Here is an 11,764-nt window from a genome sequence, read left to right on the forward strand (position 1 = left end):
TCCCTGGACCTCAGTTTTCCCATCTGCATCATGAAGCTTAAGCCAGGCATTTTTAAAAGAGAGGCCAATTGAGAGGCCCCTGGGGTAGAAGTCCCTGGCAGGGAGGCTGGGCAAAGGTCCAAAGAGCCCCTGACTAATGTTTGAGAAGCTAGAGCAAGAATATACATGAAGGCCCATATACCATGTGGCTAAATTTTTAAAAGGTATATGTCAAACTAACATACTGTTGAATAAAATATATTCTTTTGGCTAACCTTGAAAAAATTTATAATGACCTGTAAGACCACATTTGAATGAAAATTCTTGGACTCCTTAAAGTCCTGCGTTGGAGGCCACAGTACAGAGAAAGCTGTCCTGGTCCTGGCTATGGCTGCAATGAGAATGTCTACTCACAGTCCTCCTGCTCCAGGGTGCAGAATTGGCTAAGTGCCCCTTGCTGAATTTTGAAATCCGTCTTTGCGTTTGGGCTGAGGCCATGCTTCCTATGGGCTTTTCCTTACAGCAGGGGTATAGGGCTGCCCATTCTCGGGAGACTTGGGCCTCATCTGATGGCTGGCTTTGGCTTAAGGACACCCTGAAAGTCTTGCTGAAGCTTTCTTTTATTGTGCAAATGACAGTCTTGGATACTTCCACAGGACCTTCTTTCTGTCCTTCAGGTTCAGACTTCCACAGGACCTTCTTTCTGTCCTTCAGCTCCGCCTGCTGCCTCTCTCAGCTGTCTCTGGCTCCCTCTTTCTTTCCTCCCACACAAGCATCTTTGTTAATACAATCCTTGCCCGTTTCATCCTGTCTTGACACCTGCTTTTCCAAGGACCCTGATGAATATTGACCCTCAGCCTACCCCGCTGACTCCTTCCCACACAGAAGGTGCTTCACTTGCACATGTATGGGGCCCCAGGCATCCAGGGCATGGTTCTGTCTGTGTGTGTCCTTGGCCTGCAGTCTTCTTACCCTGAGATGATGTGGTTATTGTGGCAGAAGGACTAGTGCAGGGGCATAGGGAGCACTAAGGAGGATTTCTTGTCTGTTTAAAGTGCTACTTGCAGTGGGCCTCACCTTCCCAAAACCTTCCCTTCACTCCAGCCTTTTGACCTCCATGGTTCTGTTTCATTCACCCTGCCTGTGCACAGTTCTGGAACATACCTTATAACCACCTGGGCTGGGGGAAAGAAGTATATGTCTCTGGCCCTTCCAATCTGTGCCTTCTTTCACTAACTCGGGAGTCTGGTGGAGAACAGAGGAAACTGGGGCTCACAGTTTGAGTGAGTGTCCACTACTCCTGGGCTCTTCCACGATGGCCCAGTCAGCGGGGCAATCATACCATGTTGCACAACTGCCTTCTGGTCGTTGGAACATTCCTTAGTCCCTGGGAAATGAATGTGAATTTTTTCTAATGTCTAAAATGGATCTGCTTCTTTCAACCTTGCAACAATTTCACCTGGGACTGGAGAGTCAAGGATGTTGTCCCTGGAGCCAAGGCTCCAGTCCCTCAGAACTTATCATTATACTTGCAGTCTGGGTAGCGGTAGGCAAATCTGGGGTCACAGGTTCTCAGGAGTCTCAAGATGTCCTTCAGTTGGCTGGCAGCCCCAAGGACTTCGGGGTCTGGGCGGATTCCCTCCCCACACTGAGCGAGGAGGACATCTATCCGCTCCTGCACCAGGGAGGGGAACTTCCCCTGGAGAAGTCGAGGCAGCACCTGCTGACACACCAGTACCAGGCTCTGCTTCTCAGGGATGGTGTCACAAGAGGGCAGTTTGGCTTGGCAATCAGCAACCAGGCAGCTAAAGATGTCTTTATTCTCTCCTGCCATGGTGGATGCTTGACTGCCTAGAAGAGAAGTAGGAAATGTTGCACACCTTACAACCTGTTTTCCTTGGGAGAGGTGCCACTAATTAGAATTGCTGGGCAAAGTGGTTTAGTCTCCTAGCATCTCCAAGAGATTTAGGGTTGAGGGACACCATGGCCCCTGCTGAGAACAACATGGGAAGAACTCTCTTTGCTACAATAGGATGAGGCCTGGGCATAGAAATTGCACTTATCTCTAGCAGAAGTTGGGCTTACAATTGTAGGGCTCACCTCCATATTGTGATTTTTCCATTCTTATTACTGAATCAGGGAACTAAGAAAATTAATAGGACAACTTTCACTTGCCTTTTTTAAATACAAAGTTGGGAGAAAGCACAGGTAATCCATAATATGCATTCAGTGGGTTGTCATGGGACTCGATGTTCAGTGATTTACATATCCTGAATATTTGGCAATCAGCCTCATTTCTGCTAGTAAAGGCAAACCAGGAAATGAGTAAGTGTGATTTAATTGGTCTATCTTCATAGGGCCTTCTCATATAAAGAATCCTCTGTCCTATTATTGGGCTCAGAACATTTGGTCACCGTTAAAGACTGGGATGCTCAAAGGGCTCTAGAACCCCAGATGACTGTGCACACAGTGAGAAACATGATTCACTCATATAACTCATGTGGCGCCATGCTTTTAAGTTTCAAACTTTATAAAAAGCAAAGGTGCCAGAATGGATTGCAAACTGTACAAATGAATCAGCCAGATAGTTAAGTTTCAGATAAAGGCTGAAAACAATTGATGAGAAAGGTGCTGAGGGGGAGATGGATATAGGAGTGGTATATGTGAGGAGGGGCAGGTCAGGTCCTCAGGCCACAGAGACCGAATTGGACTACAGCAGTGCCTTTGAGGCCCAGCCACAATGTAAAATACCCTCCATGGACAAGGTCAATGTTACTTCCCATTTGGAGGTAGAGTTGGAGCAGAGACGCTAAAGGGGGAGAGGGTCATTTGACACGAACTTGGGCTGCTCTCACCATGACACACGGAGACTGTAAAAGCCCAGTGGTGCTATTCTCTGTCACCCCAACAAGCTCCTGTCACCCTGACATCCCCTCTGACAGCTGCTCAGCCAGGCCCATGCTGGGTACCTTCCTGCTTGTCGATGACGCCCAGAGCACTGGCATCCCTGATGAACAGATGCCCGTTGTTAAAGATGCCAAACATGGTGGCATCCACATGGGTAAAGTAGAGGAAGTAGTTCAAATCGTTGCTTCTCAGAGACTCCAAGACCCCAAGGAGCTGGTAGGCTAGGTCGGCTGCCTGGTCTGGGGGGGCACCATAGAATTCCTGCAGTAGGCTGGTGCTGGTGCTGACCAGGAATCGGCCACAGGAGCCCAGATACTTGGGCAGCGGCCACCCCTCAGCGCCAGGGAAGATCTGTCAAGCAGGGAAGAAGAGGAGGTATTAGAGGAATGGAGAGAAAAAACTCACAGAGACAGCTCCCTTGCTACCTCCATCCCCTGCCCCCCACCCCACGTTTCTCAGTGCAGGCACACAGAAAGATCAGCTTCAAACAGGCACCCTCCTTCTCAAAACATGTCAGCAAAGTGTCCCTCAAATTTTTCTATATCTCTTGGAACAAAGCAACACTCCCTCTGTCCCCTACTCCCGTTTTTAGATGAAGAGATTCAGAAAAGGAAGCTCTTATTTCCATGTAGTGGATGCATTTCCAGAGTGTCCCCAGGTGAGATATGAGAATGTTAAGGCACTTGCCAGGGTTTAGAAAAGATTCAGATTCAAGGGAATATATTTATTTTAAGAGTTATATAGTTGAAAAAAATATGACTAGTATTTGAGATTTCACAGATATCACTGCATAGGAAGAGGCCAAGGAGAGAAAAACAGGGCCAACTTAAGGCCTATTGAGGAAAAATATTCTTCAAAATAACAGTATAGGCACCAGGTTCTGTGATAGGCCAAAAATCGTGAAGGCTCCCCTTGGGTGACACAAGTTTTGGGAACCACTGCGCAAGCCCAGAGTTTCTCTCTTCTATCCTCTCTCCAGTCTTGTTGACCAGTTTATCCTCAGGCTCTAGTGCACTCTCATTTATTTGACCATTCCCATGTTGTTGGTCATTTAGATTACTTGCAGTCTACAGCCAGGCCACCCCGAACAAGCCCTATCCCGTCTGATCTCAGAAGCTAAGCAGGGTCGGGCCTGGTTAGTATTTGGATGGGAGACCACCTAGGAAGATCAGGTGCTGTAGGCATAAAAAATAAAATAAAAAATAAGGGATTGTAAGCTGAAAAGGTCCTTTCCCTCTGTGAGGTCAACCAAGGGTTGCCCCCCCAAAAAAAAAAAAAAAAGTTACTTGCAGTTTATTTTCTCCTTTCCAACCACAGCCCCAGGGTACATCTGGAGGAGGAGGGGTCATTCTTTGGCTATTTCCCTACCTCCTTGGCTTGCTCAAATCTTACTGATCTTTGAGGCACAGATCAGAGTTGCCCTTCACAGAGCCCTTCCAGGCTGCAGTGATGGTGGCTGTTATCTCCATCTCATCCCTCTGGCTCCCACATGTCTTTCCTCTACAGCAACCACAGCGCTTTCTCCAGCAGAAGCCAAAGTGTATTTACTGAGTGCCACGAAGGCACTAACATGGTTTGGTGGCCCCAAGGCGTGCAGTAAATGGGAAAAGAGCTCAACCCAGGGCTGCCCCTTTCAGAGTCTAAAGTGAACTCCTTCCCTGGAGGGGCTTTCTGGGGTCTCTGTGTACCTGTAGGAAGATGGGATGCGCGTTGACAGCCAGTGTGTAGAGCAGACGCAACTTGTCGCGATCCGTGAAGTGGTCCATGAAGATGCTACCGGCATCGGCCACCTCTGCATAGCGCCGGACCACGCGGTCCAGGAGTCGCTGTGACGGGCAGAGCAGAAGAGGGCTGGACAGGCCCTGCGAGGGAGGGTGAGAGAGACCGCAAAGGGTGCTGACCACTCATGTCATCTGCAAGACAGGGCTCTGGCAGGCTCTGATGGTGGGGGACACTTTGGGGTGAAGGGGTTCTGGGGAGGAAAGGTCCCAGGCAGGGGGAGGAGAGCTGGGCTTAGCGCTACTGGGGGGCAGCGTGGGAGGGGGATGGAAAAGATCATCGAGGTGGGGAGGAGGGCAAAACACCCCTGGGGGGTGGGGCAGGAGGGAGCCAAGCAGGTTACCTGGGAGGGGGCAGCAGTGAGGGGCGAGGAGGACCCAGGAGCAGAGGAGAAGGGCTTGAGTTGTCCTGGGGATAGAGGATGAGGGCACTGAGAAGGCAAGATACTCCCAGCAGGCAGGCAGTTGGAATCTTGGCGTGCCTGTACCCACCCATCTTAGGGCCCCCACCCTGCCCTTCCACACAGATCTTATCTCAGGCTGAGTTAATGAGTTAGGGCCCCTTGCAATTGGCCTTTTGGATCCCTTCCAGCATTTCAATAAGATGTCACCACAGTTATGATGGTGTTGCTTTGTTCTTCTTGGGATAAAATTGAGAGATAAGGACCTAGACTTTCTTTTCATGACCTAGTCCTCTCTTACATCTTTCTCCTCACACTGATGAAAGAAAAGAAACATAGTTAAGAACAGGGCCCTGGGGCCCAGTCTGCCAGAACGCAACCCTGGCTCCACATGTACCAGCTAGCTGTGTGACCTTGGACAAGTTACTTAGTCTTCCTGTACCTTTGATTCTAAAGTGAGTATACTAGTAATAGCACCCTAAGAGGGCATGAGGATCAAATAAGTTGATAGATATAAAATACTAGAACAGTGTCCAGTGAGCAGTAAGCACTCAATAAATGCTATCTGCTCTCATTAAATTAAAAAATTTAAATTCCAAGCACAGAGAATAGTGATGATAGCCAATGATAGCAATGATAACAAGAGTCAGACTTTGTGAGTGAGAACAGGGTTTTCAAGTTCAAAGAGCCTGGCTTTGAAGATCAAAATTAAAGCCTGAAAGTTCCAGGGCAGAATGTGTATCCACAGTGTGTCTGTATACTGTGTTTACAGGTGGTCTGCCTAGGGGAGTCTCTGGCTGAATGAGCCATTGTGTTAGGTGGCTAAGGACAGTCTCCAGAGCCCTGAGCACCCTAGTGTGGGGCAAAGACAGCAGACTGGAGTCTTCAATCTTCCCAGTGGGAACCCAGGAGGGTGAGAAGACCTTCGGGGGCCTTGAGATTGGAGCTTGGAGTTTGGAGAAGGTCTGGACAGGTCAATAGGGTAGGATGTCCAACCATCCTGGTTTGCTTGAAACTGAGAGTTTCCTGGGATGTGGAGCTCTCAGTGCTAAAAGTAGAAAACTGAGATGCTTGGTCACACTACCACAGGGCCACATCTGGACCATGGCTTTGGGCAGAGTATGCTCCTGCTCCTAGATGAGGACCAGAGCAGACTGGCAGAGAGAGGCCAGTGTGGATGTTTGTTAAACTACCACGACCTGGGCACCAGATGACCTCCTGGACTCCCCAGGGAAGGAGGGAGGCTGGTTGGAATTCTAAAGTGACTGGACATGCTGGATTGTGACCAAGGTTGCCTGACAGTGTGTAGATGATGCTTTCTAATCCCCAGAGGAGTGGGGACACAAGAGGTCAACTCAAAGAGAGAAAATTAAGAAAATTTCACACATACCTAAAAAATTCCAGTTTTATGCCTCTGTTAGTGTCCAATTCATGTGTTCTCCATCCTTTGGAAATGTTTATCGATGAGAGGAGAGCTAGACAATGAGCTGGGTATTTCACATGCTCATTTAATCCTCTTGCGAGCCCCCACAAAGTAAGTACTGTTATGAGCCTCATTTTGCAACTGAGGAATTAGAAGTTTTCAAAGTGTCGGTAAAGGTTGAAGGGTTGGATTTATGATTTGAACCTGCTATGGCCTGCATGTTTGTATCCCTCCCAAAATTCACATGTTGAAACCCTAATCCCCATTGTGATAGTATTTGGAGATGGAACCTTTGAGAGGTAACTAGGTCATGAAGGTGGAGCCCTCATGATGGGACCAGTGCCCATATAAGAGACATAAACAGCTTATTTTCTCTCTATGCTTTCCACCATGTGAAGATACTATTAGAAGACAGCCATCTGCACACTTGAAATAGAGCCTTCGCTAGGAACCAAATTGGCTGGCACTTTGATATTGGACTTCCCAGCCTCCAGAACTGTGAGAAATAAATTTCTGTTGTTTAAGCCACCCAGCCCATGTTATTCTGTTATAGCAGCTTGAGACAGAACCCAATTTGTTAGATTTTAATATCCATGCCCTTTCCCCTGTAATACATCCTGTCTTGCCCCCAGCCCCACATGCTACCCAGGTGGAGACTATAGAAGATGACTTGAAACTATGAGATGCTCTCTTTGCTTCTGATTGTCTTACCTACACAGCCTGAAATTCCATCATATTGATAACCAATGGTGGTAATGGAGGTAAGTTATTTCTTCTTCTCTTTCAAGAGCCAACCCTTAAATTAAAATACCTCTGGGAGAGGTAGGATGCTAATTGACCATAACAACAACCATATAATCTGTAATAATTACTGTTTAGTATACAACAGGAACTATTCAAAACTCCTTAAAGGTAATATATTCTTTCATTTACTCCTCACAAGAATCCAATGAGGTAGGTACTATTATTGTTCCCAATTTACAGATGGCAATATTGAGATTTAGAGAAATAGTGAGTTGCCCCAAGTCACACATACCTAGTATTTGTACCAAGACAGTACACCAGGTGAGAGGTAGGTGGAGACAGGCAGGAGGACTTGCATTCTTATCTTTACTAGAGATGTAACTGCACAGTTAGCTGAGATCAGGGCACCCATACATTCATTCACCCACCAATGTTTATATCTACCAAGGACCAGAGTGTATTCTGGGCACTGAAGATACAAAGGGGAACTAAGCAGGCTCTGTTCTCCCAGGGCCTGTTGGATGGGAAAGATCATCAAATGCCTAGCAGTTACAGTGTGGTGCAAGGAGAACCATGACTGGGGTGAAGTCAGGGAGCCATGAGCCCATTATAACTTTTATAGGCCTCAGTACTTTTGCCTTCATGGGCCCCTTCCTCCATAAAAAATATTTAAAATTATATTTTGGTATGAAGACACATATATTATTACTATATATTTAAACATTTTCCTAGACCTAAAAGTTTAGTTTTTTTCCTTCTAATTTTAAAATAAATCAAAACATTTTCATGGGTCCCTCAAAGGCTTGTTGGAAGACAGTAGAGTGAACCTGCAAAGAAAGTGGGAGGAGATTTTATACAAAGGGAGCAGTACATGCAAAAATCTTGAGACGAGAGAGAGTATGCTGGAAACTACAAGTAGGTAAGTACACCTTGAAGGCAGAGTATCAATAGTGAGAGCAGACACAGAAGTTCAGATAGGAGGAACATTGGAGTCATTTTAAGGAATTTTTAACAAGGGAGTGATATGCTCAGATGTACATTTAGGAAAACACTTCTTGGTGCAGTGTGGAGAATAAATTCAAAGGAATGTAGCCAAGACTGCTAGTTACTGACCCTTGGATTTTAGTGAGGTATATGGCTGCCTAGAATAAAGATTCCATTCTCAGCTTCCATTGCAGCTAGATGTGGTAATGTGACTAGGTATTGGTCCATGAGATATAAGTAGAAATTTCTGGGAGGGGTCCTTAAAGGGAGAGGATGTATTCTTTTTCACTCCTTCCTTCCTAGCTGGAATGTGGAAGTGATGGCTGATGTATGGGCAGCCATCTTGGACCAAGGTGTGTTAAGGGTTATGGAGCAGCAGAATGAAAGTAGCCAGGATTCCTGACAATCACGGAGGCAGTATATAAGTCCTGGATGGCTATGTGTCAGTTTCTTTTATGTAAAAAAGGAGTATATTTTCACCTTGTTTAAGTACAATGTTATTTGAATTTTTGTCACATGCAACTGAACCTAATCCTAAATGTCACAGGAGGAAAAGCATAGGCAGGAATTTTAGTTAGGATGATCCAATGGTTCAGGCATGAGATGACAGAATGAAAAAATTTGAAGATATTTTTGATAGTAGAATTTACAACTCTTGGAGGTGGGCTGAATAGGGGAGGGGAGCAAAGAAAAAGGAGACATCAGAGACAGTACCCAACATAAGGATGGACATCAGAAATATCATTTGCTGAAGTGGTTTTAAAACATATTTATAAACTCTTTGACACTTGTGCCATCAAGGGGTGGAGCCTAATTCCCTCCTCTGGCTTCAGTGTACTCCCTCCTAGTGACTAGAAGGTTTACAGTTGTGAGGCTGCATGACTTCTGAGCCTCAACCATAAAAGATGATAGAACTTCTGCCTGGCTCTCTCTTGTACCCAGCCACCATGCTGTAAGGAAGTTCAGGCCACACCGAGAGAAACCAAAATCTCTGGCTCTCACCCCAGCTGAGTGCCTAGGTGACAGCCAGTTCCAACTTGCCAGCCACATGACTGAGCCATCTTGGAAATAGCTCCTCTGGTTCCCTATTGAAACACCTAATGCCTCTTGGAGGCTGGCGAGCCTTCCCCACCAAGCCTTGCCCAAATTCCATATTCATGAGCAAAATCAATGAGAGTGGCCACTAAGTTCTGAAGTGGTTTGTTATACAGCAATAAACAACAATATATTTGCTGAGAAGGTTCTGGGCCACCTCTAGAACTATAGCTGGAAAAGTCTTTTAAACGACCTTGTACCCCAACCTCCCTTTATGGTGGAGGCAGCCTCTTCCTAAGGACCCACTCACAGAGTGGAGTTCCATATGCTTCTGTTTGCTGTGCACTGGCCAAGTACAAGCCCACAATTATATTGGCCAATGGCAAACACAATTGGGAAACCAAAGATTTTCAATTAAATAATGATTCATTTAAAAACCAAAGGCAGAGGCAGCAAAAAACCCTGGGCTAAACAATGTGGGAATCCTTTACTTGCATGGCTACCAGTGAAGGGATGCAAATTTCAGGACTTTTGGAAAGGAAACATGGTGGAGAGAGAAGACCCCTGATCTCTCCCCTTGAAACAATAATAAGCTGAACATCTAAAACTCAACAAAAAACACTCAAAATGCACACGAGCACATCTGAGCAGGGGATCTGCGAATAAGAGCTACCACAAGTCACAATCCTGAGTGTCGAGGGGTAGACTGGGAGAAATAAAGAAACTGCCTGTCACAGCTGCAGGAATTCCTTGTAGAGGGAGGGGAAGGGGAGAAGATGCGACAACTTCCCTGAACACTGCTGCTTGGGAGAGTTTGTGAGTTTCACACAGCCAGAGGCAGGGCACAGTTATCAGGGCAGAAAGCAGAAAAAAAAAACCAGTTGATTTTTACTGGCCGCAGTTGCAAAACTGAGGCTGAGCCGCAGCCCCCAATCTCCAGCCCAGAGGGATCCTCCCCGCATACCTTCCATCACTGATCACCACGAAGCCCCAAGGGAATCTGAGCAAATGCTACCAAAACTGTTGCTAATACTGACAGGGACTGAAACTGACAGTAGCGAGTGTGATTAAATATCTATCAGAAAATAAAAAGACATTTTTAAGGCTTTATATAAAGCAGAGATCCAAGAGGCTTAGACACCACCTACTGGAAACCAAAAGAAAAGCATATTCCTTGCCCCAGGCTAAAGAGCGACCTTTATATAATAAATCTTCTTTCGGGGAAAAAAGCAGAATATACTTCTATTAATGCCCAGGCAGAGAAATAGTCCATTAAACACCATGAACAACCAAGGTGACAAGGCACCTCAGAAAGAAAGAGAAAAGTCTCCAGAAAATAAGCTTACAGACATAGAAATATGCAACATAAATGACAGAGAATTTGGGATGGTACTTCAGAAAAAACTCAGTGAGTTCCAAAATGAGTCATAGCAACAATTTCAGGAATCAGAAGAGGGGGAAAATGAAATAACAAGCTTGAGAAATAGAGTCGACCTAATGGAGGAAAGGATCAGTGATATTGAAGACAGAAATCTAAAAATAAATCAGAAGGAAGGAGAGAAACCGAAGAATGAAAGAGCTATTCAAGAAGTAGCTGATGACATCAGGAGAGGAAACATAAGAATAATAGGCATTCATGAAGGCAAGGAAAAAAAGCAGGGACTAGAAAGCATTTTCAGACAAATAGTTGACGAGAATTTCCCAAATCAAGGAAATGAGCTGGAGCTTGGAATTCAAGAAGTCAACAGAACACCCAATTATCTCAACCCCAAAAGGCCTTCACCAAGACACATTGTATTAAAGTTATCAAAATCAGAATAACAAAGACAGAATTTTCAAGGCACCTAGGGAGAATAAAACAGTAACTTATGAAGATAAACCCATTAGATTATCCTCTCAGTGCAAACCTTATGAGCCAGAAAGGAATGGAATCGAATATTTAAACAATTAAGTGAAAGGAACTACCAGCATAGAATAACGTATCCAACTAAGCTCTCCTTCAGATATGAACAAGAAATTGAGACTTTTCCAGACATACAAGAATTGAGGGAATTCTCCACTATGGGGCCTGCACTACAGGAAATACTGAAAGGGGTCAGCTCACCTAAAACAAAATAACAACAACAACAACAACAACAACAAAATACATAATTAGGAGTAAAGTGACTATCAGACAAATAGAAGCAGAGGAGTGCAATCTTTACTAAGAACAAGGCGTTAAAAGCTTAAATAATAAGAGAATTGATATAGCTAGATGGTAATGAATTTTCAGCATACATAGAGACAAATTGAGATAACAAAGACTGAAAAGGGGAAGATTCAAAGATCCAAATTCACAAAGGAGAGTGGAGATAAGGCACATGCAGAAGCAAATGGACAACTGTATATATAAACTATAATTTACATATTCGTAATAGTAACCACACACCAAAGATTCAGAACTGAAATATATAACATAAAACAAGAAGAACCAGAAAAAAAAAAAAAAAAAACAAAAGTCATCTCCTCTGTAA

General features: G+C 45.1%; 1 protein-coding gene and 1 pseudogene across 1 annotated transcript in view; one reads left to right on the top strand and one right to left on the bottom strand.

The window, feature by feature from the left end:
• Positions 1–1,489: 1,489 nt before the first annotated feature.
• CUNHXorf36 (chromosome unknown CXorf36 homolog) overlaps positions 1,490–11,764 on the bottom strand; it is a 47,642-nt gene continuing 37,367 nt past the window's right edge. The window contains exons 3-5 of the mRNA XM_006917909.1: positions 4,575–4,748; positions 2,949–3,237; positions 1,490–1,830 (exon numbers count right to left, since the gene is read on the bottom strand). Coding sequence (XP_006917971.1) covers positions 1,490–1,830; positions 2,949–3,237; positions 4,575–4,748 — 804 coding nt within the window. The remainder of the gene's footprint in view (positions 1,831–2,948; positions 3,238–4,574; positions 4,749–11,764) is intronic.
• Positions 3,952–4,070, top strand: LOC112484748 (annotated as a pseudogene).

The sequence above is a fragment of the Pteropus alecto genome, unplaced genomic scaffold, assembly GCF_000325575.1.
Source record: "Pteropus alecto unplaced genomic scaffold, ASM32557v1 scaffold77, whole genome shotgun sequence".
Lineage (NCBI taxonomy): Eukaryota > Metazoa > Chordata > Mammalia > Chiroptera > Pteropodidae > Pteropus > Pteropus alecto.